We start from the raw sequence: 26875 nt of genomic DNA, 5'->3' as shown, positions 1-26875 counted from the left end.
CAAATAGATATTGTTTTGAAGTTATTTTAGGCACTCACTATAAAAACAGATCCAGTAACATATTGAGATGGTAGGTAGCTTGTTGAATGGGGAACGTGTTCTTGTATGTGTTTCTTTAAAGTAAACATGGACAACTTATGACGCATGAGCTGCAAGCAGCCCTTGAAGGCCTTCAGCGCGACCCACAAACCCCAAATTCCCTGCTGTGTTGCGGTTTTACCTGCAAGAGATGTCCCTGCAGGAAAAGAAGAGTGTTGGATCTGTTCCCCAATTCTGCTCAGTCGGTGAGAGAACAGCAAATTGGAAATATGGATCCTGCCAGTTCCATGCTTCTAAAAGGTCTCCTTGCCTTTGCTGTTCTAGGACCAGTTAAGCTTTTAAAGGTTTGGGTGCACTTGTACATCTCCACCCCACCCCACGTCAATGAATAGAATTCCAGTTCATGAAGTCAGTTTGCATCTTTGAGCTGCTCCTGGCTTTTTAAATTTATTGAATGTGCGCAACAGAGAGAGTAGAGCTGGGTTCACGGCTCTCATGGGCCAGGAGTCAGCTTTTCACCTGCGGAGCAGGAGCCTGAAGGAGCAAAAGGCAAAGTGACTCCACCTGCTGCTGATCAGCCTTCTTGATCCTGATAAGAACCAGCTGGCACCAACTTTCTTGAGCAGGATTTCCAGCCTCAGTCAGTTGCTGGAAATAGTATTTGTAGTTCCTGGCCAGACCATGCTGTGTTTTGCTTCCTGTGATCCTTGGCTTTCTTGACCCCCGGACCGTCTGATTATGTGAACTGAGATACTCCTGACCTTAGGACTGAACTGAACCTTGCATACGGGCTCTGCCTCCAGGCAAGTACCCCCCTGAGACTCGGCTGGTTGGCTAGTTTCTCCCTCCACTGAGTTCTGCCGTGGCTGGCAGCACAGGACTACGACAAGGGCTAGGAACAAAGCAAGGCTGAAATGGCAAAGAATCTATGGAGGCTGGAAGAGCACTCTTCAATTAGATAGATTAATAGCTGCTGAGATTAGAGAACAGGAGCAAAATTGTGCAGGAAAGACTCAGTATATTAATGTGTCTGTTGAAGAGTATTTTGGATCACCCTAGTTCATATTTCTTAGAACCAAAAATAATTGCCCACTAAAATTCAGCAGAACCATGCAAGATTCACACACTGCTTCTAGCATGGCCTTCATTTACCCATGCCTCTTCCGGCACTTGCAGAAAGCTTCATAGAGCGTTAGAAGGCTTGGGGGGCAAGTGCTGAAATGGCAGTGAATTGGCGGCTGGTTGCCTAGAAGATATTAGCAAGGGGGGAGAAAGGGAAGTACTCAAATGTAAAGGAAGCAAGCTGGATGGCTTGGGGGGCAGCCATGTGTGCTTCTATGATTGTGCAGGAGGGAGGGAGAGGGAGAATGAATATGAGAGAGAATGGATAATGTATGTGTGTGAGACAGACAAAGAGGAAATTAATAGATGTATGGAGGAGAAAGGAGAGAAAAAAGGTTGACCACCCATGTGGTTCTTCACTCCTGAAAGATTACCCACCCCTGGATTAAGGTAAAGGAAAGACAGGTACCTTTACATTCCATAGGTTTATGTTGAATACATTCATCTGTTGCAATTACTAAGATTCAAGTAAACATGCAGATGTACCCTGCACTAACATGCTCTGTACATGCTGAATCTCCCCCCCCCCATGACTTCCATACACGATACTTTGCAGTACTCAGGACTGAAGAACCTTTGTGAATGCGGTAGTAGCAGTAGTAGACAACAGGTAGTAATTAGTTGGTGACTTTAATGGGTGGTTGCTGCCCTTCAGCTGTTGTGGTGCAAGCAGAAGTGACCTTCTATCCCAACATGTGGCATAATATATTATTTTTTTATATTTTTATTTGAATATAAAATAACACTGTATTTCAGTATTGCAAAATAGTTATCCACCAGTTCAACACTATTTGGCAAACCATAAATCTGTCCATAATTCCTCCAAAAAATATATGCGAGTGCACCATTTGTTTCAGAATTTACACTGCTTTTCCTTTCATGGTTGCCATACTTTCAACCTCAGCATCTGCACATCTGGGGAAATGTTTGGAAAGTGAAGGCTGTTGTACATGCTTAGGAGCACTGAATGTGCACGGTTCCATATCATATGAAGATCGTGCACATGTGCAGCAGAGTAATAGATGGTGGCAATGAAGGCAAATTGTCACAGCCCAGCTCCCTTACCTTCAGTAATGGGTGAAGCTCCTTATCTTGATTTGTAATTAACTTGTTTTTATGAACTCTTTGAATAACTATCAGTGGAAGCTTATCTCCCCACCCCGATTACTGAAGGGTTTGGGTGGAATTCAACTAAATTGTTGTGTGTGCAGGACAAGGTCCACTTGCACAGTTGCGCACACCCCCATGTGCCCCCAAATAGGCTCTGTAGGGGCCATGCAGTGGGAGGAGATGTTGGAAAGTTCCATTACATAAGTGGACCCAGTGTTAGACACTGTGATATGAATGTCTAGGCACACTTTTTTAAAAAAACCCAAACAAAGCTGAAAATGAATGAACTGCTGCTAAAACATTATGTTCATTTTTCACATGATCTAGTCCAGGCTTCCTCAACCTCAGGTCAGGCCTCCAGATGTTTTTGGCCTACAACTCCCATGATCCCTAGCTATCAAGACCAGTGGTCAGGGATGATGGGAATTGTAGTCTCAAAATAGCTGGAGGGCTGAGGTTGAGGAAGCCTAGTCTAGTCCTTCCCATGCCCCCCCCCCATATTCTTAAGAGGGTCTCTTCTCCAGTCTTAAGAGAGCAGCTGGAAGTGGGCAGGCAGGAAAAGGTCTTCATTTCCTGCCACTGTGCAGTTTCAATCTGAAATGTTAGGCCCAGAATTCAGAAACTGCTTGTGCTAATGAAATTCCCTGTTGCAAAATGCGCCTAGAACAATGGGAGTTTCAAACACTAGGGACCTCCTTCCTCATACGCATAACCACGCTGTGTTGAATTCCACCATTTATGTGAAGTTCAGAAAAAAACAAGGTTAAGCTGTTATGCTTTTGCCAACCCTCTGCTGCTGGTGGTTCCCTCCCCATTCCTTTCCCCCACTTGATGAAATTGCAGGGGAAGAGAAGCAAAGCTGTCAAAAGCTGAGAATTCATCTTATGTTCTATGATTCCTATCTGTGATAAGGTAGATAGCATGCTCTGTGCCTCAGCTGACTGATTTCTGGGAACTGAAGTGTTTTCTCCGCACCTCCTGAGGAATTCCTCAATAATGGATGCTCTAAATGTATGCATTGCATGAGGACTAAGCGGACTTGTCAGGATAAAACCTGAGCCTATGCTCAGGTTCCGTTATTAGCCGAACACTGGGGTATGCTTATATCCCAAATCTGTACCTCAAGGAAACCCCATGAATCCCTATTTGGTGTCACAAAAAACATTGTTAGCTGGAGATGCCAGCATTGTTACAGTATTTTCCCAATAGATAGCTAAAATGTGGTGTGTAGTCCAGGAAAATGTCAAAGAATTCAAATTGCGGCTTGCAGTTTTGCCATAAATTGTATCTTTTAGTTTTGCCTAGTCACATTTATTCACAGATGTGAAAATAATAAACAACCTCTTTAGGTTTTCATTTCTTCCCCAAGTGTGGAAAGGAATGTTATTCTTCCCTTTCCAGGAGGCCATGGTTATAAATAGTATATCTTAAGCTATCCAGAGGATTTTGAGCTCATGACTATTCATTTTCAGGCAGTCATAGAATTGAAGAGTTGCCTTGTTCAAGCCATTGCACTAAAGTAGCCTAAATTTGTACTGGAGAATCAGTTATACACTTACATCCTCTTTCCTGGTATCCCTTCTGAAGAGATTCTACAACTTCAAGAGGCAATTTGTTCCATTTCTTAAGTTACTAATACATTTCAGAATCTTTTCCACATTGTTAATTGTTTATATTGAGGTTTTGTCCGTTGATGCTTCAGAGCATTCGATTATGGGAAAACAATCACAGGACTTTCCTGGCCAAGATCTACCTTGTATTAGTACTGATTTCATGATTTCCATGATTCATTCATCCTCAAGAAAGAAAAACTGCCAGGAAATTGTATCTAATAAAAGAAACAATTTGGTAAACACTGTTCAACTAGACCAATTTTTTTTATTAAACCTATGTAAAGACAGAGATAAATTATTATTTAATATGAATCTAGCAGCAAGAATCTTGAATGCAAAATACTGAGAGGGAATGACAAAAAATGTACCCACTTGAGGGAATAGTACATTAAACTGTAGCAAACTGGCAACTTCGAGGAAAATCACCTAGATTTTATAGGTCTGGCAAGAGAAAAAATAAATAGCTTTGAACAAGAATGGGCAGTGCTTTTAGAACTTTGGAATAGCAAGCAAAGGATGACTACCTAAAATCCTTTTACAGTCTTATAAGAGGTCTATGGTCTTCCTCAAATTCTAAATCAAGCTATAAAGCAAAAATTCAAACCCAGAAAATGCAAAGTCAGCAAGCTGATTTAAACATTTGTCCCTAATAGTTCTAAAGGCAATGACAGCTGCAGCTATATATCTATATATGCCTTATTTTTGTTCTGCCTATTTAGCTGGCTTATCACTTGAGTGTTTCATTTAATTGATAATTGCTTAAATGGTTCAATTGTTTATTGTTTGCTCTGCTATTGTTGTGCCTTTATGGCTTTCATTTACTCCTTGTATGTATGTTTGTATTTATGTATGAATAAATAAATAAATAAATAAATAAGTATAACCTCCCTTTGAATGTTCACAAATTGTTATAATTCACATGTCTGAAATATTGTTTCAGTTACCAAGACCATTATTGTTGCAGATATTTGTTTTTTACTGGATTATCATTTGCCTTGAGTATTGATGACAGAAGTGGGTATACTAATAGTGATGATAATAATAGGACCTTGCATGATCAGAACAAAGATCTACCTCCTTGCCTATCCATCTTTCTTTCTATTCTGTTCTTTATAGGGTGCCCTATAAAAAAAAGGTTCCCTGGGTGGCTCCTGGGCAAAAATAGCAAGCTAACAATACAATATGATAAAACAAAACAACACAGTTTTAAAAACTGAATTATCCCAATAGTATTTTGAGGTGTATGTTTATAAAATAGATTTTTAGATGACAGCAAAGTCTTTCAGTCTTTTGGTTTTCCTTTACGTTTAGAGGTGCCTTTGTTTTTAGAAGTAAGCAAGGATTCATGAAGAATCACTAATGGTATGAACAGGTTGTGGTTTTTTTAATTATTAGCTTTTCAGAAATGTCTAGCTGAAAAAGTCCTGTTCGGATGGATCCTCTGGAAGCAGATGGAGAATAGAAAAGTCTGCAAATCTTTTTCAAAGGTGAAAAATGGAGAGCAGAAAGAGCCGTCCTTTCTTAATTTTAGCAGGGGGGAAAAAATCCTTTCTTTTAGATGGCTTTAAAAGGTGTTTAGACAAATTGGCAGAATATAGAGCTATCCATAGCTGTTAGTCCTGGGATCAGTGGCAGCATGCCTCAGCATACCAGTTGCTGGGAACATAAGCAAAAGAACGCAGTTGCCGTCATGCCCTCCTTGTGGGCTTTCAGTTGGCAACTGGAAAACAAGATGCTCTGCTAGATGGGCCTTTCACATGATCCACCAGTAAAGACTGTATTTTTAGTTCAATTTGTTACTTAAAATTATATAAATATTGCCAAGCTAGTTATGCATTTCTGTAGGCAGAGGAAACCCGGATGGCTTCTCTATGTGAGACAAATGGATGGAAATGCATACTGAGTGTCATTTGCTACATATCTCTCCTAATGAACACAAAATTTACCTGACTGCAACCTTGCAGCTTTTCTGAAAGAGAAAGCAAGCAGGGCACACAAGCAAGTATCTCAAAGCTACCCCCCTGTCTCCTTTCAGAAGGGGAAGAAAAGAGTCATTCGTGCAAATCTCTGTCTGTCACTGCCATGGTCTGCAGGCATGGCAACAATGCTTCAAGATCAATGGGAACAAATGCCAAGTGGATGATAAAAGATTTTTAGCCATTGAGTTTGGTGCTTATCCATTGCTGGAAAAGGCAAGCACAATAGTGATGGCCATCAGATTTCCAACTGGTGATAACATCCCCCCCATAGGAGCAAGTGATTGCCCCTGTTTGAGTGATACATACGACATAAATGCTTAAAAGGTTAAAAGTTACAACAAACTGACAAGAGTCCTGAATTCTGGAAATACGTTTTGCATGGTTATGTTTTCCATGCTACTGTGCCACAGACACGTTCCCTATGTACCCTGTTTCATAGTCCTCTAATTGTGAACTGAAATAGTGAGCTGTATTTTTTTGTGTGTGTAAAGAAGTTAAAACATCTATGCAAATAATTCCATCAGCACAAGCTATTCAGCTTGCCAGACAGAATGACATCCCCCCATCTGCCACTTACATGCTGTTTTGGGGGCTCTCCTAAATTCTCCCTGAGCCAATTTTAGGGGAGCTTGGGAAAGGGGGAAAGCCCCGTTGTGCTTGCGGAGGTCCTTGCACAGGGTTCCTAGTGGGACTAGTAATTTGAATTCTGATCAATATCTCAAGATTTCAGAATTCTAAGTCTTTATGAGCTACACCATATTACTCCCACTTGGTCATAGATCTCTAAAAGCCCTATTTTTTAATTTTTAGTTTGGTTCCTGATGCAAAACTGAGCACTCTTAGGCGAGCCAATACATTCTGGAATACAATAGATATATCAATGAAGTGAAATGCTTAGGTGGAAACAACCCAGGTCCACAAATAATGATGATGATGATGATTTGTACCCCGCCCACCTGGCTGGGTTTCCCCAGCCACTCTGGGCAGCTTCCAACAAAGATGAAAAATACATTAAAATGTCACACATTAAAAACTTCCCTGAACAGGGCTGCCTTAAGATGTCTTCTGAATGTCAGGTAGTTGTTTATTGCTTTGACATCTGATGGGAGGGCGTTCCACAGGGCGGGCGCCACTACCGAAAAAGCCCTCTGCCTGGTTCCCTGTAGCTTTGGTTCTCGCAGTGAGGGAACTGCCAGAAGGCCCTCAGCACTGGACCTCAGTGTTTGGGTTGAACGATGGGGGTGGAGACGCTCGTTCAGGTATAGGGGAAGAAGGAGAATCAGGGTCCTGCAGACATAAAAATGTGCTGGGAATAACTGCTTCCCACTTCCTAGTCACATCCTTACCCCTTACCCCCTAAAAGAGGGTGGCACAGTACGTTTCCCTGAAGTGCTGAACAGGGCCCTTTGCATTTGGAGCGAGCTCCTCTGTTGTCTTCTCTCACAGCTAACACGGACAAAAGACTGGAGGCTATTATTTTGGCACTGAAAGGGAGTGCAGATTCAAAGCATTGCTTACAGCTGATATTAAGACCTGGCCCAACCACAAGGTAGGGGTGGAGCAACCGTCTCAGGTGCCCTGTTGCTGGAGAATTGACACCAGCACTGATTAATAGTGAGATCTTACTTCTGCAGTAGGGTGGGTGACACTTCCTGTTTCACCTCAAATGGCAAAACAGGATGCACCACCCCCTCTTGATAATATTAATTTAGCTTTAAAACTGACTTTTCCCTTTGCTTGGGGAGGACAGTATGAAGACCATTGTTCCAGACAAAGACAGGAAATTGGTTTGGGATGCTCAGTCAACTGCAACCTTCAGAATATGTGCAGCATTTTCACTCTGTTCTGGCTCCAAATCCTGATCTTACCCATAAGTTAGTAGAACTGGTCAGTTGTATAACAAAACAAAACAAAACAAAACAAAACAAAACAAAACAAAAACAGATTACATAAAGGAAAATATAATTTATTCATCTAATTCCACATATTCTTCTAAAAGGTAATGTCTCTTCTGCAGAAATTCAGTAGGTTAGCTCTTGAAGGCCAGGTAAAACATTAACCCTACATAATTATACTGCATTTTATTACTCACGAAAAATTCTAGGGAGTTCTCTAGTTGCTGGTAAGACCTAATATCCTGAAGGGGGGGGGGACCCAGTGCTGAATTTTACATATATTCACAGACATGGAAACATGCCCCCAAACCATTTCTCTCATTCTGAGAATGTTAAAATACCTGTGCATGGTAGCATAGGTAAAAGCTATGGTTTAACTCTGAATTCGTTTGCCTCAGAGAGGCTGCCTGTTATTTGCATTACTGCAGAAAAGGATTTTCCCCAGTTTAATATCTTACTTATCACAAAAACCCAGGGTCCAGTTAGTTAAGGTTTCACTTGAACGTGGAACATGACTTCCTAAGCTTGTCATGCATCAAACTGTTATGGCTGGCAATTGTTTAAAAAAATTCATTTTGTTATGAACTAGCCTGTTTTCAACTGGGCTGTTCAGAGATGGATTGCTTTCTGGAGTTTTTGACAGGTGTAATTGTTAAGGCGTCATCTGTTCTTGTTTGCACAAAATACATTTTAGCCAACTGTAGGACTTGCCCGCTAATCTTTCTCACATCATTCCATTCTTTGCTTGCCACTAGACAAATCCCCTGTTATTTGACCAGATGGTGGAAAATCCATTCTCATGATAAGTTGCTTCTAGTTTGCATTTAGATTACCTGCAAAAATGGAACAATTTACTACTCTGCCTCTAACCATCTCTTTCCTCCTTTCTTCCTTTAGTTTGACTTCTTGTAACTAATTATTTAAATTCTGCCCTGTGAGTTAAAATTAGTCATAGCTTTACATGTTTCACATGTATGTAAATTCACTTAAAGTTCCACCTTGAGTTATATGATGGGTCCATCTTGAGTTGAAGTGACATGTCAAAGTGGGAGGAGAAATCTAGCTGTATTTGAAAGCTTCTTCTGAAACTTTTCAGTAAAAGCATATAATTTTTTTAAAAGAGAAGCAGGTCATAGAATGGGCAGGATTTTTTATTTTTTATTGAAAATATAACACTTATAGCAAGGGAGATACAAATATTAAGTGGGGTTTTGTTCGTTTGATTCTAACAGGGTGTTGAGTTATGCTGCTAGCATTTTGTAGGGAGGGACTGCAGCTGTATTCTTCCATAGTACATTTTAAAAACATTAACCTCTTGCTGTCACAAGTGAAGCAACAGTGGGGTTGTGCCAAAAATGTTATGTGAGAATTAGGATTTTCATTCTACAAACATTTCAAAACCGAGTGGAAAGTGATTTCAGTTAACCAGTGCGAATTGATTAGGCTCGAATGCTATTCAGTTCTTTAATTTTCAATTCAGAGAAAATATATACAAGAAATCAATTTTAAAGCATAAAATGGAACAGGGATATACAGTACCCAGAGTAAATAGCCAATATACAGTTTGATCTTGGGCAAAATCAGTTTTTATATGGAACATATGAGATCAACCCTCCATGTCAACATAACGTGTTGAAGAACGAGTGATCAAAATTAATTTGGGTAGGGTGTCTGCAAGATGGTTCCAAAGAAAGAGCTTACATGGGAAAGCTTGTTATTCCTAACCAGCAACCCCCTTGCTGATTACCTGCTATCTGACTGGATTCACTGTAATTTACAGGATTGATTGAAATCCATCTACTAGATAATTCTTAATTTCTGGCACCTAGAATTGTAGAGTTGGAAGAGATCCCAATGGCCAGCTAATACAACCTCTTGCAATGCAGGAATCTCAGCTAGATCATACCACCCAACCTCTGCTTAAAAACCTCCAAGAAACGAGAGGCCACCACCTTTCATGGGAGTCTGTTCCACTGTTGAGCACAGAAAGTTCTTCCCGATGTTTAGTTGGAATCTCCTTTTTTGTAACTTCTAGAATCGTAGAATTATGGAGTTGGAAGGGACACTGAAGGTCATCTAGTCCAACCCCCTGCAATGCAGGAATCTCAACTATAGCATTCATGCCTCTGCTTGAAAACCTTAATTGAAGGAGAGCAAACCACCTTCTGAGGGAGTCTGTTACACTGCTGAACAGCTCTTACTGTCAGAAAGTTCTTAGAATCAGAGAATCATAGAATCAGAGAATCATAGAATCATAGAGTTGGAAGAGACCACAAGGGTCATCGAGTCCAACCCCCTGCCAAGCAGGAAACACCATCAGAGCACTCCTGACATATGGTTGTCAAGCCTCTGCTTAAAGACCTCCAAAGGAGGAGACTCCACCACACTCCTTGGCAGCAAATTCCACTGTTGAACAGCTCTTACTGTCAGGAAGTTCTTCCTAATGTTTAGGTGGAATCTTCTTTCTTGTAGTTTGGCTCCATTGCTCCGTGTCCGCTTCTCTAGAGCAGCAGAAAACAACCTTTCTCCCTCCTCTATGTGACATCCTTTTATATATTTGAACATGGCTATCATATCACCCCTTAACCTCCTCTTCTCCAGGCTAAACATGCCCAGCTCCCTTAGCCGTTCCTCATAAGGCATCGTTTCCAGGCCTTTGACCATTTTGGTTGCCCTCCTCTGGACACGTTCCAGTTTGTCAGTGTCCTTCTTGAATTGTGGTGCCCAGAACTGGACACAGTACTCCAGGTGAGGTCTGACCAGAGCAAAATACAGTGGCACTATTACTTCCCTTGATTTAGATGCTATACTCCTATTGATGAGGCCCAGAATTGCATTGGCTTTTTTAGCTGCCGCGTCACACTGTTGGCTCATGTCAAGTTTGTGGTCAACCAAGACTCCTAGATCCTTTTCACATGTACTGCTCTCAAGCCAGGTGTCACCCATCTTGTATTTGTGCCTCTCATTTTTTTTGCCCAAGTGCAATACTTTACATTTCTCCCTGTTAAAATTCATCTTGTTTGTTTCTTCTTGATGTTTAGTTAGAATCTCCTTTCTTGTAACTTGAATCCATTGGTTCAAGTCCTCCAGAACAAGAGAAAACAGGCTTCTCCATCCTCCATGTGACAGCCCTTTAGATATCTGAAGTTTGCTATCATATGGCCTCTCTGTCTCCTTTTTCCCAGGCTAAACATACCCAACTCCCACAACCGTTCCTCATAAGGTTAGGTTTGCAGACCCTTGATCATCTTGGTTGCCCTCCTCTGCACACTTTCCAGCTTGTCAGTACCCTTCTTAAATAGTGGTGCCCAGAGCTGGACACCAGGTGTGGTCAGACCAAGACAGAATAGAGCAGTACTATTACTTCCCTCGATCAGGATATCTGTTGATGCAGCATTAGCCATTTTTTGCTGCTGCATAACACCTGTTGACTCATGTTTAACTTGTGGTCCACAAAGTCCCCTAGGTCCTTTTCACATGTACTATTGGCAAGCCAGGTGTCCCCCATCTTATACTGGGGCAGCTGGTTCTTCTTGCCTAAGTGTAGAAGCTTACATTAGTTCCTATTGAAATTCATTTTGTTAGTTTTGGCCCAGTTATCCAATCTGTTAAGGTCATCTTGAATCCCAGCTTGGTGTCATCTGCAAATTTGACGAACATCCCCTCAATTCCTTCGTCCAAGCTGTTTATAAAGATGTTGAACAACAACAGACGTGGGACAGAATCCTGCAGCACCCCAGCTATCATTTTTTCCAGGATGACGAACCGTTAGTGAGCATTCTTTAGGTTGGGTCAGTCAACCAGCTAAAAATCTGTATATTATGATTGAATCATAGGAATCTGCCTTATACCAAGTCAGACGCTGGTCCAACTAGCTCAGCATTGTCTACACTGACAGGTAGCAGTGATCCAGGGTTTCAGGCAGGGATCTTCCCCAACCCTTTCTAGAGATGCTGGGGATTAAATCTGAGACCTTCTACATGCAAAGTGTGTTCTTTACTATCAAGCTATGACCCTTCCCCTAATTATCAGGCGTTGGTTCATAATTTATAATACAGGGCTATAGTTTATGTGTATATTAAATATCAAACACAGAAGTCCTGTACATGTTTACTCTGATGTAAATCTCATTGCTTTCGGTTGAGCTCACGCCAAGGTAGGTAGGTATGGGATTATAGCAAAAGTGTTTAGTGCTATGGATTCCATGCTAATGGATTCGCTTGGTGTACTTAAATAATGTCTTCAAATAAGACATTGTAGAGGCATACAAAGCAGGTACTATTTAAAAACTAAGTTTAGAAGGTTCCAGGTGTGATTTCTTCATTGATTAAATTCTGCAGTATGCTTGCATGATCCATAGCATGTTGAGAATAAACACTTTTTGACAAATTAGAGTAGTGCAGTTTCTTTGTTAATTTTAGTGCTATGCCTTATCATTCCCAAGCAGTTTCACAAGAATTTCATGTGGATGAATCACTGTAGACTATTGCTTTTGTAGGTGGCAGTTTATTTTATTATTGTAGTTTTATAAAGAAAGATGGATAAAAGAGGGAAAGAAATAAGACCATTGTTATAACTTTAGGAAAATACATAGAAATTGAATTCAGAATAGTTCCCATTTCCATAATAGTTCCATCATCTAGAGTAAATCATGTGACAGTTGTTAGGAAACCCAGGTCACACATTTTACTATTAAAATAAATACATATAAAAAGCAGTTTTGTTGAGCTATCTAGGTACAGTGCTTTATAAAGGTTAAGGCTGGAAACATTAGCTAACAGGTAATTTTATATGAATAAATATTTTGGTAACAGACAATCTTCTGAGCTGATTTCTCCTCTGATGGGCATATTAAGAGTAGCCCATTAGGAATGAAAGGGAATTACTCAGATTGCAGGTTAATTACATAGGTTTTATGCAATATCACAAAAAGGAATTTTATTCCAAAAAAGGTTAAAATCTAAAATGAATATTACATGCAATTTGTTGTATTCCTTAACATAAAAACAGCATTGAATGTAATGCTTAATTCTAGATTATAAAATTAGGTGGTAAGCCCCAGTTTTAAAAGTTTTCAATAATTCTGAACATCCATGGGTACAGATTGGAATCCTTAACAGATGTAGACAGTTTTTGCTAGTTAAGTGTGATGTTCTTTATTTGGGGGGGGGGAGCATTAAAGTTTAATTACTCCAAATAGGGTTTTTTTATGTGTGTCCCATTTTGTCTCTATTTTGAGGAGAAGAGAAATTTTCTCTTATACAGAATTATATTTTAGTTTACTTTCAGAGCTACATTCCAGAAGTGGAACTTGTCCTATAATGTAGATATATATATGTAGATGCAGGTTTTGGTGTCTTCGGGTGTCTTCCCGTGTAAGAGTTGGGGTGTCTAGGCGACGTTTCGACGAGGTCTCACTCGTCATCTTCAGGCTGGTGCTTTCGGCTTCTTGTTACTGGAACAGAGCAGGATCTCAGTGTTTGAGTTCCTATAAATACTGTTGAGGGGGTGTGGTATATCAACAGTATTTATAGGAACTCAAACACTGAGATCCTGCTCTGTTCCAGTAACAAGAAGCCGAAAGCACCAGCCTGAAGATGACGAGTGAGACCTCGTCGAAACGTCGCCTAGACACCCCAACTCTTACACGGGAAGACACCCGAAGACACCAAAACCTGCATTCCTGTACCCGTGAAAATCTACGAAAGCATATATGTAGATATATATATATATATAGCTATAATGTAGTTGCTGTAACAAGATGAGATAGATGTAACATATAATAATAGTACCTTTCAAAATACTAATTGTCCTGCATTACAGTTGACTGTAGAGAATCTCTAGTCATGTATATCTGTTTTTGATACCTCTACAGAATAACTGTCCAGCATCCTCTGCCCAACCAATCAGAATGTAGGAAAATCTACAGATATGACGGAATCTACTGTGAATCTACCTACCAGAAGTATGTTGAAATCTGTGTGAGTCTTTCTCCTGGCTCGTGGCGTCAGTGCTGTCCCTCTGTTCAGAAGTTAAACATGTATTGAACACTTACACTTCTGTTTGAATGAAATACCTTTGAAATTGGGGGCAGATATATGTTGTTTTCATACTTGGGAATTGTGCTCTTGAAGTTAAAAGGGAAATAAATAAACCTCTAGGACTTTATTAAATCTCTTAGGTATGCTTCTGTATATTGCAGTAAACAAGTACTTAAACCCAGAAAAACCTAGGCAAAGTATATTGCACAGGTGCTTCACATCTTAGGGATTTGAAAGGTGTGTTATGTATAAATTAGCTGTCACTTTTTTCAGTCGTGTAATGGAATGATGAGTTGTAATTTGCATAATCCTTTAAGAAGGCAAATTATACTGTCATGTAGCAGACTTAACATGCTAGCTAGGATTTCATAGCTTTGAAGCTAATTAGTATGTACCTTACAGGACAGTTAATTTGAAGTTGAGTCCTTTTCCTTTTTCAGTCATTTGGCTTTGTCCCTTGCCTAACAGTATCTGAATTTGTTAGTGACTAGACAATGTTACAAGTGTATTGCAGAAAGTCATTATAGGCAGATATTGGCCTAAGCAAGAAAATGTAATAGAGTTTGGGTTTAAATATATCTTATAGTAAGACAAGTTTTTCTTTTTCTTTTAACTTTTTCACCGTGGATGAATATTCCTTTATTTCATGAATAAATTTAACAATAGTCCAGTTGCTGCAGTTTATGCTCAGAAATAGGTCTATACATGTGTCATCTGTATCAGATGCAAGAGCAGGCTAATGCATGCAGAAAATGTACCTAGTGGTGGGGAAATGCATGCAAAACTCCATCCCATGTCTTGTTCAGTTCCCATTGCAATAGCGTCTCATTGAGTACTACATTTCCTGGATATGACTACAAGCATGTATACAGCTGGTAAACAACTAATAGTTAAGTTAGTTTGCATGTGTGTACGTGCGTGTCCGCATGTCCTTATCTATTTGGATAAATACAGATTTATGTATCCATATCTGATTTTGATGATCATTGTTTGATTGCAAAACAACCTTCTGCCTTCATATTATGAAACTTGATGTACTAAGAAATAAGTGCCAAAGATAAGATGTACAGTGTAACGGGATAAGCCTGATGAATTAACGCTGCTAAATCAGCACTGCACCACTGTTACTGGCGGCAGACAAATTAACACAAGATTTGCATAATTTAGGAGCAATCCTACAAACAGGAAGCTGGCGTAAAGCAAGCTGGAGTAGATGAAGCTGGTATAAAGTTGCATCCGATTCAGACTCGGCTCAGCAGAAGGGTTATGGTTGGCTGAGTCAGCCTAAGCCTAGAGAAGGGAAAATAAGCCTTTAAAATAGTGTTTGAGTTACGCCACCCTTTTGCTAGTTTTACTTATGTCACAAGAGGCATAAGATCCATCCTAATACCCCTCTCTCTAGTCCCACCCACACCATGCTTCAACAGCACCCTTCTTTCGGTGTCATCTTAAGATCCGCCAGACTTGGCTCATCCAGCTGGGTCCTGACTGAACTGGGATGGCAGATATACACTGTCATATCTTTGGCTGAGCTGAGGATAAGGAAGCTGTGCCACAAATCTCCCAGCTCAGCCAGAGATCTGTTGGATCCTAACCTGCTCAGCCTGGCAGATTTTGCTATAGGACTGTTGTATTAATAGGTTTCTGTTTTGTGCTTTAGTCATTTATTGGTTGCCTCCTACTCCTTGCAGTATTTCAGATGTAGGCTAGTTGTTTGATAATTGTTTTCTCCATATAGACTTGCATTGTGGAGTTTATTTCCCTAATATACAAACCTATCCTAAAACACTTCATTATAAATATGGACAACCTGAAGTTTCCAAAGCTTTACCAACATTTCAGGATACATCACTTACAGTAATACAGGGTGCATAAAATGACAACAGATTTAAAAGTTATGTCAAATAAGGTCCTCTGAGCAAGATCAAATTACAAACATAACAAAAGTAGTCATAAACCATAAATGAAATATCAGAAAGTACACAACCAAACTTAATTAATTTCTACATAAGTCATAATAAGCTAAAATGAAGATACAAAAAATTAATAACATTAACAGCAACAACCCCACCCCAACAAAAAACCCTAAACAACTCCCCACCTCATGCATTTGGAACATTTCTATATAAACATTTCAGCAAGTCTCATTCCAGAGCTGTGTGCAGCAACATTTGACAGCCAATACAATGAAATAAAACACTATCATTTAATTAAATTGCAACATAAATTTCACATTAAGCATCGGTTTTAACTATTGCATATCAGCATGATAAACATATCCCTACTGTGTTGTGATCCGTAAGAAAAGTGGTCAATGTGAGGTTGTGTCCTAATACAAATAGTATTTATTCTGGAGGCTTGCATCCAATTGTGTTTGCTAGTGGAACAGGCTTCCACTCATGGAACAGCACTTTCCCTTCTCCTCCTCTCCTTTGCAGTCGCCACATCTACTCCAAAGGATTGGGAGATGCTGTGGAGCGGGCTGGGGTGATCACCAGTGGTGGGGGGAGGAGGAAGATGTCCTTTAGGTATCAGTGTTATATTAAATATGGGGTTGTATAAAGAACTATTAAGTGTAGAACTTTAGAATTAAAAAAAAAAGGTAAAGGACCCCTGACAGTTAAGTCCAGCAGCGAACGACTCTGGGGTTGCGGCGCTCATCTTGCTTTACTGGCTGAGGGAGCCGACGTTTGTCCGCATACAGATTTCCGGGTCATGTGGCCAGCATGACTAAGCCGCTTCTGGCGAAACCTGAGCAGTGCACGGAAACGCCATTTACCTATTTATCTACTTGCACTTTGACGTGAACAAGTGGAGCTCACCCGGTCGCGGGGATTCGAACTGCTGACCTTCCGATCAGCAAGCCCAAGGCTCAGTGGTTTACACCATAGTGCCACCCACGTCCCTAATTACTAAGCATTAATTAATCACTTGGTAGTGGGGAACACATTATGCTCCTTCTGAGATAGTTGGTCCCTACCCTGTACTCAGCTCTCAACTGTGGCTCCTAGAAGCTGTCATCATGTGACAACAACCACATCCTGGGAATGGCTTCAACTGACAGGCTAAACCAGGTACAAGTAGCCGATGGGTCCCAAAGCCTTGGTGAGTTAGGGACTTCCCCTGCATGTTAAACAGGCTCTAGCAGATTGTGCAGATAAAACCAATAGTGGGTTGAATGGTTAAGAAGGTGGTTTTTTGCACGTGCTGTAGAGGGAAGCAAGGGGCAGATGGGGCTTAGCAACCTGGGAAGGCAACCCATCTAAGAGAAGGAAGACTCTGATCCTAAACCTCCCCTGCTTTGCAGGATATATTTGGGAGAAGAAAAGGCTAAGGAGTAAACTACACAAATCTGGAGTGGAGTCCTTAAGACGCTTGGATAGTACCTTGTACACCTCCTTCTGGCAAGTCCTTCAGCCAAGCTGGTGTCAAAGTATTTCTCTGCTTTCCTTTGGACCATATCAGCAAGGCTGAGAGGGGGGTCTCTTCGTCCAGGCCTCCATACGCTCTTCCCTGGCTCGTGTTCCAGAGGCGTTTGGGGCTACTAATGCAGCGATTCACCTCTGGAGGCAGTCCATTGTCACTTGAGACAGATGGATGCCAACAAGTGAAAAAATGGCAAACTGTGAACTGTCCATAAAAATCTAGTTTGGATTCAAAGAACTGTGGACTCTTGTACAGTGGTGGACAAAAGTGTCCTCCAGACACTGAATTGTCACATCCAAGGGTCTAGTAACCATCATGGGTAACGCGATGTTGCATTGGGGAATGTACCTGGAATACAGCTCTGAATTGTTTGTCCCCTGCAACTGGAATTGTCATTCATTTGTGCAAATGTCTCATTCGATGGTCGGCACTCTTTTGTTGAAGTGTTTTTAATTGATAAATGCACTGATTGACAGAACATTTATTAAAAATCAGTATATAAAATATTTATATAAATGAGTTTTACTTTAATTGCTTTAGATCGGATATGAAGAGATCTTCTGTGATGACATTTGAATTTTCAAGTGTGAAATTAGATTAAAGTAGTAAATTTAAATTATGTAAAATGCCCATGCAGTAACCACAATTCAGCTAAAGCTAATAAAGGCTAACAGCTAACTATCTACTCGGAAGTAGTCTAATTGTTTTCAGTGGAGGTTGCCTTATGCTGCAATCCTGTACACATTTAACAAGGAGAATGTCCCATTGAACTTATTGATATTGCTTCCAGTAAAGTTATCTGTAGGATTTCACTGTAAATTGTTGTTGTTCATTCAGTGCTATACAGCTTAGTGCCAAAATAGGCTTTTAAGCAGTTTACAAAGAATAAAAATCAGCTACACAAATATTAAAATATAAACACCCACAGTTAAACAATGCTGGTCAGCAAATTTGTCTTTCCCATGAAAACAAATGGGATTAGGCTACATTACACCTAATGGAACAATTTTGGTGAAATGGACTCTGGTTGCATTGCTTTCAGTTAGACTTTGTTATAACTAACCTAAGGTGGGTTGTGGCATAAACTAAGCATGAAAACTACATAGGGATTTATTTTTATATTAAGAAGCATATAACATCTGTCAATAAATAAGGCTAAGATCCAGTTAAACAAATCTTAATTGACCATCCAATTTGATTAAATCGCTGATCCAGAAGGAGCCAGATCCAAATTCAGAACAGGCGGTTTTGGCTTTCTTTGCTTTGGGGTTTAACCCTGCTACTACCTCCAGGCTTCCTTCCTTTTCTCTACCACTACCCCCTCTCCTAGAACTTACTTGACTGTAGGAGTAAGGCAACTGCAAAATGTCACAGGGAGGTCTTCATCCAGAGGACATTGCTTTATCCATTTCAGTGATCCAGACCACAGGGAGGTACAGAGATGGCATTGGGCAAATGTCTGCAGAGAAACCTTGCTGCCCCTGTCTGTCAGCCTCTCTTTTTGTAACATTGTTTTATCAAGCTTTCAGAAAACAATTCCTTCCAAAGAAAAAAGGAAAGTTAGAATTACAGTTAGAATTGCCCTCCCCCTACCTAGTAGCATAAAAAACCCAGAAAGCAATGTCTTTTGAGTTTTGTATTTTTTGGGCTTGTCCCATTTCACAGGTTTCATTTCCAAATATTTTTATTACTGGCCATGATTTTGCTATAAAACAATGAGATTTCTGTCTTCCGGTTGAGTCCTAATTTGCTGTATTCATTTGTCTATTATTAGCATAGCACAATTTTTCTGAACTCCTGCACATTCTATAGGTGTTTGGATGGGTTTAAAATTTTTCTGGTCTTGCAGATTGTGCAGCTGTTAACATATTGTCAATTAATTTATTATTTAGTACATTTCTATCCCACTTTGTTCTGTAACAATACTGAAGGCAATCTACATACAATTTGCAGACAGACTCCCATCGTCACCAGACCCTAAACTGCCTATCTTCCTGCGCCTTTAGACCACTCAAAATAACAGCAAAAATAATCCCAAGCTGCACTTCTTGGCTATACTGTAGAGCAGGATTCACTAAACTTGGGTCTCTAGCTGTTGTTGGACTCCAACTCCCATCATTCCTAGCTAGAAGGTCCAGTGGTCAGGGATAATGGGCATTGTAGTCCCAAAACAGCTGGAGACCCAAGTTTAGGAAACCTTGCTCTAGACCAGGGGTCTGCAACCCGCGGCTCCGGAGCCGCATGTGGCTCTTTTACACCTTTACCGCGGCTCCGGGGCGGATACTAGCGAGGGGAGGAGGCGCATTATGCGCCTCGACACTCCCCACTGTGGCAGGCGCTGTACTGGCTGTGACGTCGCATGGGGGCGGTGCATGCGTTAGTCCTGACGTCACCTTCCCGCCCGCTGTCAGATCGCGGCTCTGGAGATATATTTGTTTTAAATGTCGCAATGGTTTTGCGGCTCCCAGGTTTTTTTCCCCTTCGGAAACGGGTCCAAGTGGCTCTTTTTGTCTTAAAGGTTGCAGACCCCTGGCCTAGACCACTGATTAAATTCTACATGCATGAACAGAGTGGCTCTTGCACAACAGGATTTGTGCTTCCTTTCCTCCCTGCATTCCCTGCATCTTGAGATACTGGGGAGTGACTCTCCTAGTTGCGGAGACCCAGACTCCCTTAACATGGCTTAATCATAGTGGGTGCAATGTAGCAGGACCGAGTTAGCTAATAATGGCTAACAGCTAACTATCAACTCAGAAGTAGTCTAATTGTTTTCAGCGGAGGTTGCCTTATGCTGCAATCCTGTACACATTTAACAGGATTGGCAGACTGAAACCCTATTTTCATAAGGTGGACAATTAAGTTCATTTGTAGGTCATGCTTGAGGTTGTTTATGGAAACTTATTTCCTGTAAGTATTTTCTCCTTGTTCAAATTCTGTGAGATTTGCTGACCAATCAGAGCAGAACAGCAAATTTCTGACCCAGACTGTTCTCTTAAAACAAAGAGAGCTTGTGCTTTGAAAGACAAGAGACTTCTCTACTATAGAACATGTTCACTCCAGCAAAGGTTGGATGGCCATCTCTGATGGATGCTTTAAGCTGGGATTGCTGCATTGCAGGGGGTTGGACTAGATGATTCTGTGTTTCTATGGTTGATTCTAAGAGCTACCAGTTCAAGAGTTCCTTGTGTACAGGCAGAAGGGACGGATAGTAGGAGGGACAAAGCACCATAATAATCAGACAGGGACACTGATTTCAGAGATAGTCGGAGATAGTAATGTTGCTGATTGGCTTTACAGACCCCAAAGTGAATGAATGTCTAGTTCTCTGTCTGCTCCCAGCATACTGCCATGTCAGGCTATAAACACAAATAAGGTGGAAAGAAATGTAAGGAGGTTAAAGATAGGGAACCAAAAGAAGCTAAAGGGCACCAATCAGTCATCTAATTTTGCAAAACAGACAAGGGTTTTCTGCAGCCAGGTTCGGCCTATACATTAATTAGCAAAGCAGATTTTGAACAAAAAGAATGTGGAAATTATTTCAATATAGAGACAGGATCCAGGTGTGCCAAGAGGATTTTCTGGGCCTATTTCACTATGTGGATTGGGCCTTCCAACCCACTAGCTAAAAAGACACAGATTTGCTTAAGATATGTATGTTGAGTGTCATATGAAAATTAGCATCTTATTTTGCATGTCAAGTGGGTGGCCCAAAAATAAACGAGTGGCCACACACATTAAAAAAAGTCTGACAGACAAAATATGGACGGGCATGTAGACCGGACGTGTAGACGCAGAATTTATTCCCAAAGTCACTCCCAAAAGATGGTGGTAGGCATAGTTTTCCTGAATTTCTTAGCAGATATGATTTGTACTGTTTCCCATGTTGACTTTTTCTGCAAGGGAAACATATGTGAAAAATGAAGGGCATTCACCAGTTATGAAACAAAATTTTGTGAACCCTATACTGTACTAAGCTTCTGGAAAGTGAAAACTTTCTAGTACCAGTAGAAAGAATTACAGCAATCACTGTCAGGTAGACATGGTGTGGACAGTGAAATAAAAGAAAAAGAAACAAATATTAACAGATGCTACCAGATGGAAAGAAATGTTGGAACGATTGCTTGGTGTTACCTTATATCTTGCTTCAAGATATAAAAATAATTCCAAGTCTAGTTTTGCATAAGAGTTAACTACCAACCCCCTTACAGTATTAAATGTGATTTACAAAAAAACAACTTCATCTTAGTTTCAGTGAAGTGTGAAATAGGCCTATGGAATTTTTGCACACTGCCAGTGGCAGAAGCTAAAAGAAGTTTTAGCAAGCTATCACTCATCAAAAAAGTGCAGGCGTTATCCTGTGGGGTTAAGCCACCTAGCTAGTCCCCCCCCCCCCCCGAGTGTGACCTTGTAAGAGAAATTGATTTTGGGGAAATAATTCATGATTTTGCAATGGGAAATGCCAGAAAATAAATAAAATCAAAGCAAGGGTGGTTTCAGGCATGGAAAGGACTATGGGCACACACCCATGACACAAATTTGCATATAATTTGCAAATGCTAATTTATATGTATAGATGGCTCTGTGAAGTTAAGACGGTGGGTGTCCAGGGTCTTACTAGCACTGCACTTTGAATTGCACCCAGCTGACCTATAAGTGAACAATAAGAAGACAGTATAAGGATAATACTTTTATTAGGACCAAAGGAAGCTACAGCAAGCTTTGTATATATTCAGGCTGGATGTTATGTTAGAAAATTGGGCCCCCAAAATGATGCCTAACATCCTTAAATATTATGGAAAGGGCACGCAGTTCTCCAGTTACCCAAGGACAGAGGGTTCACCTAGGTTTTTTAATTCATTGCCAACATTCCTCCTTTTACATGTGTAAATCTGCATGCAAGATTCTAATTTTGCTGTTTAACATTCTTTCCCATCCCAAAGAGAGAATGCTTCTCTAATAAAAGGGAACAATCCCACACTGTGTTCCTTTTTCCTTTTTGCTCCCCTTTGCAATGAAAGGAGGCAGCTTTGCCAAACAGGGAGAGAAAGAAATCAAACCCTACAGGCAGCATGTTGTTGAATGAAGCACGTTCGCAGCTGGATACCATGTCATAAGCAGCTGCAAACAGGATGTATCCTGTGACAATTGAAGGGGCATTTCTTTTGGTGCAAACTTTGCAAAATTTACAAATGATAGGTAGTTAACTGGAAATACACAGTTTCTATGAAAAAGCAATGCTTTGAGAGTAATCTAGTTTATCTTGTGTGTGTTTTATTCTATTTTGGGGAAGTCTTCTTGCTTTTGCCCTTGAGTATTACGAAGTCGCCATCATATCGTAAGATGCCTGTGACATGGCTCCCAGCTGTGAAAATGCTTTTTAAAAAACGCTGTACTGTCAGTAGGTCTTGAATACTCACTCTGATAGAAACTGCCTCCCTTTCCCCAGAATTTAAGAGGGGACTGGGAAACCGTTCCTTTGATTAGGAGTGGAGCTTAAAGGAAGAGGTACTATACTCCTTGTTTTTATTTTCTTGGTCAGTGATTCCAGTGTTAAATTTAAAATACCAACAATGTAGTCCTGTGAATGTTTACTCATAAGTAAGTCCCGCTTTGTTCAGTGGGGCTTACTACAAAGGGCTACAGTGTAAATGGAGTTAGAGGTGGCAATATTTCATATGACATTATTCCAGTTTCTCATTAAGCCAGTGTCCTGCTCAGAGAGGCAGGAATAAAAAGAGAAGCCCACGGGCCCATTATTTTCTATTTCACTAATTTCCTGAGAGAAAATTTATTTATCCAGTATATCACCTCACTGGTATAATATGACTTCGGTCATACTTGCCTCCTTAAGAACAGGATGAGCTCAAGAAAGTAGATCATTCTATTCATTTCAAGAACATTTCTCCTAAAACTGCTCAGATACTGACTTTTCCTTATATGATCCTTTAAAAAAGCTTTCACGTGAATTCAACATTATAAAGGTTTATTTTTATTAAAAAGAGATTCTGGATCTTTGTAGAGCGATGTAATTAAACTACAAACTAGTTGACTCTTGCTGATGACATTTTTAGTTTTTTGGGGGAAGTATTGATGATTGAATAAAAAGAAATTGAATATTATTATTCACAAATGAGGATCTTTCCATATCTGGTGTTAATTTTGACAAAGGTCATAGTTTAGAAAGATAGTAAAACAATTACTATGTTTTTCCATGTATAAGACGATGTTTTTTTGCTCTCTCTCTTTGTAGTCCAAAATAGGGGGTCGTCTTATACATGGAAAAATATTGTTCAGCGCTTCAACTGCTTGTTCCGCTTCTGTGGCGTCCGCCATCTTCATGCTCTGCTTGGCTCTGGTTCCTGCTCCTGCTCCTGCTCCCTATTGCTAGCTATCACTCACCTCCTCGCCCTGCCTTGCTTGCCTGCCTCTCTCAGCTCAACAAGTTTGAACGAATTTCCCCCAAAAGTAGTTCAAAACGTTTGGGCGATCTCTGGTGTTTAAAATACTGATTTCTTAATTTAGGGTTTTAAAAATATGGGTCTTCTAATACATGGGGGTGTCTTATACACTGAAAAATACGGTAAATATTTCTTTGTTTTTAGAACCTGTTCTATAGACTGTTTTCTGCAAGGGAACAACATTGGGCAATGTGTGACTCCCTCTCATTATCTGATAGCTAAAATTATGACATATTATCAAATAAAAAACGAATGTAAGTTATTATTTGTGCATTTACATGTACAACCCGTTTTGGTATTCCACAATATTTGGAGGCATGGTTGGTGAAGACTCAGCCGTGGCAATTTGGGTTGCATCACCAACCTATGGATCCTACATCCCAGTGAGACTTGCTTGGCTGCCTGTCTCACAATGTTTCAGCTGCAGTCCTCTGCCCACTTACCTGGAAGTAACGATATTGAACTCATTGAAACTTACTTATGAGTAGACATGTAGAGGATTGCACTGTACTGTTAGACACACTGTTAATCCTGTTTTATTTTGCCAGGCAAAATTTTGTCTGTGCTGATTTTCCCACCACCATTGTTTAATTAGGTGGCTCCAATTTTAATAGTTTGGTTGGCGTTTCATTTTTATGATCCTAGATTTTGTTTATTTGCTGTTTAATTTTTAGGCATGAGTATAGACAACCAAGGGAACCCTTGCAAGGGCTTAAAGGCGGTGAATAAATCTTGTCAATGAATAAATAACATTAGCGATGTTATGACAACATTTATGACATTGTTCCTAGGGCATCCATCCAAATTTTCCATAGGGATTTGGAGCAAAACATTTTTTAAATTTTTGCTGATTTAATATTTGCCTACCTGTTACTTCTCTGTCCGAACTTATAGTTCTCTATACAGTGGTACCTTGGGTTACATACGCTTCAGGTTACATACGCTTCAGGTTACACACTCCGCTAAGCCAGAAATAGTGCTTCAGGTTAAGAACTTTGCTTCAGGATAAGAACAGAAATCAGGCTTTGGCGGCGCGGCAGCAGCAGGAGGCCCCATAAGCTAAAGTGGTGCTTCAGGTTAAGAACAGTTTCAGGTTAAGAACAGACCTCCGGAACGAATTAAGTACTTAACCCGAGGTACCACTGTATGTGAATAGTGTTTTCCATGACAGACAAGCTTTCCTTGTTCAGGGAGAATGTGAAGTACAGACACTTTCAAACAAGTGATTCTTCCATGCCTTCTGATATTGTGTAACCCCAGGAGAGAATTGAATCACTTGAATGAATATACAAGTTGTCAAAATATTGCATCCTTAGGTGTTTGCTTCTTAGCTTTTTCCCCATTGAAAACAATGGACTGACAATAAATACCTCTGCAGCCATTGCTGATGTGATGATAGCCTTTGGTTCAACAAATCGGAAGCCAGTTTTGAGGATGTGTGCTGTTCGCCAGCACCCTCTCCCTTGATTGGAGTGAATTTCCTTTACCGCATAGTACTTTGGATCAACATTAACCCATAGTTAAATGAATGAAATTTCACCTTAACCCAGAATCTGGAACCTGCTTTGAATCATGGCTTTTAGATTTAGTAGATTTCAGGAGGCTCAGGGGCTGCAGGGGGGAATTGCCCTGACACAAATGTCTTTTCACAAGCCTCCTTGCACTTGTGTTGCGTTGGATACAGTGAAATGATTAATCATAGCAGTTTACGACAAATGTCACCCACTATACATATGATAAGGGTGAACAATCCAGTCATCATAGCTCAGACTGGTTGAAGACGTTCCTTTCTCATGAGGGAAACACCTCTGTTTTACAGCCAAAGCCTGCTCCTCCTCGAATCTGCAGTGATTTTAGGTTTGCACCGTACAGATAACATCTTAATGGTTAACTGTGGGAGGATCCTTGCTTTCAGGGACAGCAGCGTGCTTTAAAAGATGTTGCACTGCTGACTGATTACTGCTGATAATTATGTCACATGGTGGACCCAGTGAAAACCAACAGAAGCCGTTTTGATGCATATCACCCTGGGGATAATAATGCATGTAGACCAAGCATCTGCATCTGTAACAAATGGCTGTGTGGAAATCTGCAAGAACAGGAATAGCATCAGATAAACATCCACAAAAGAATGGCAGCTGAGCTGTTCTCAGATTCACAGTCATGCCTTTGTCGTATATAAAGACAAAAGAGTGCAGTCCACTGCTTCGCTCTTCATTCCAGCACCGCGCATACGAAGCCTGTGCAAGCCTCTTTTAAATGAATGGATGTTGAACAGCAAGAACATCAATTGGATTGTGCTTGGTGTGTGAAATAGTTCAGAGTTAGTTTGAAGAACAGGATAAGACACCAGCATCCCATGCAATACACCTAAGCAACATTTGTGCTGTGCATTTGCTCTTTTGTAAAGTCTAGGCTCTTTATCAGGCTGGTTTTGAACACAATTTAAATTTGTTAGGGGGAAAAATATTAGTTTAATGCGCCCCCCCTTTCTCCACATTCCAAAGGGGTTAATTATTATAATACCTTCGTGATTATCATTGGATATTGAGTGATACCTATTTTCAAACATTTAAAATATTTTTTTATTAAATTCATATAACAATTCTATAGCATTTGCCAGGGACACATTAGCTGAATTCCATTTACAAGGATCTTCCCACTTGTTTTATTAAATGTTACAGCTCCATGCATGTAAAAGGAATGAGCGTGCAGATTATACACTTTATTTTAAATGAATGGTGATCTCCACACGTTCCAGAGTTCTGTGCATGCCTTGAAAACAGGCTCATGTGTGCTTCTGGATCTTAACACAGTTTATCAGTCTAGAGCTTTGGTGATATTCACAGCAAGCACATCTGCTCTAACACTCACCTTGTCTCCCATAAGTATACTTCACACATGCTAACAGGATATAAGTCTCTGGGATTCAGCCAACCTATTTTGGTGATAAGGAGGAGCTCTTATCAGGGGTACTGAAAATCACAAAACTGACAAAAGTTTCCAACCTTCTTTTGGGAGTTTTTCACTGAGGCGGGCATTGAAGTGATTTATGTGGAATCTGATGTAGAACTTGACATGTTTAGATTGCACCAATATCAAGAACATTGAAGACCTCCTGACATAGAAGCAAGGGGTGACATTCTGATGGAACAGAGTGACCTTGGAATGCTTTAGAGGATAGTGTTAGCA

General features: G+C 40.4%; 1 protein-coding gene across 11 annotated transcripts in view; it reads left to right on the top strand.

The window, feature by feature from the left end:
* Window positions 1-26875, top strand: part of NPAS3 (neuronal PAS domain protein 3) — a 625716-nt gene that overhangs the window by 73339 nt on the left and 525502 nt on the right. For 6 of the 11 annotated variants that reach the window (XM_083506522.1, XM_083506519.1, XM_083506525.1 and 3 more), the window contains exon 2: window positions 13634-13723. The exons of 4 other annotated variants lie outside the window; for them this stretch is intronic. In XM_083506522.1, coding sequence (XP_083362648.1) covers window positions 13634-13723 — 90 coding nt within the window. Of the gene's footprint in view, window positions 1-13633; window positions 13740-26875 lie in introns of all 11 variants that reach the window. One more of the 11 variants, XM_083506529.1, reaches the window with a different exon arrangement.

This window comes from Podarcis liolepis (genome assembly GCF_965112155.1).
Source record: "Podarcis liolepis genome assembly, chromosome: 1".
NCBI lineage: Eukaryota > Metazoa > Chordata > Lepidosauria > Squamata > Lacertidae > Podarcis > Podarcis liolepis.
Note: the sequence above shows the minus strand (reverse complement) of the source record. Positions and strands in the feature narration are given on the sequence as shown.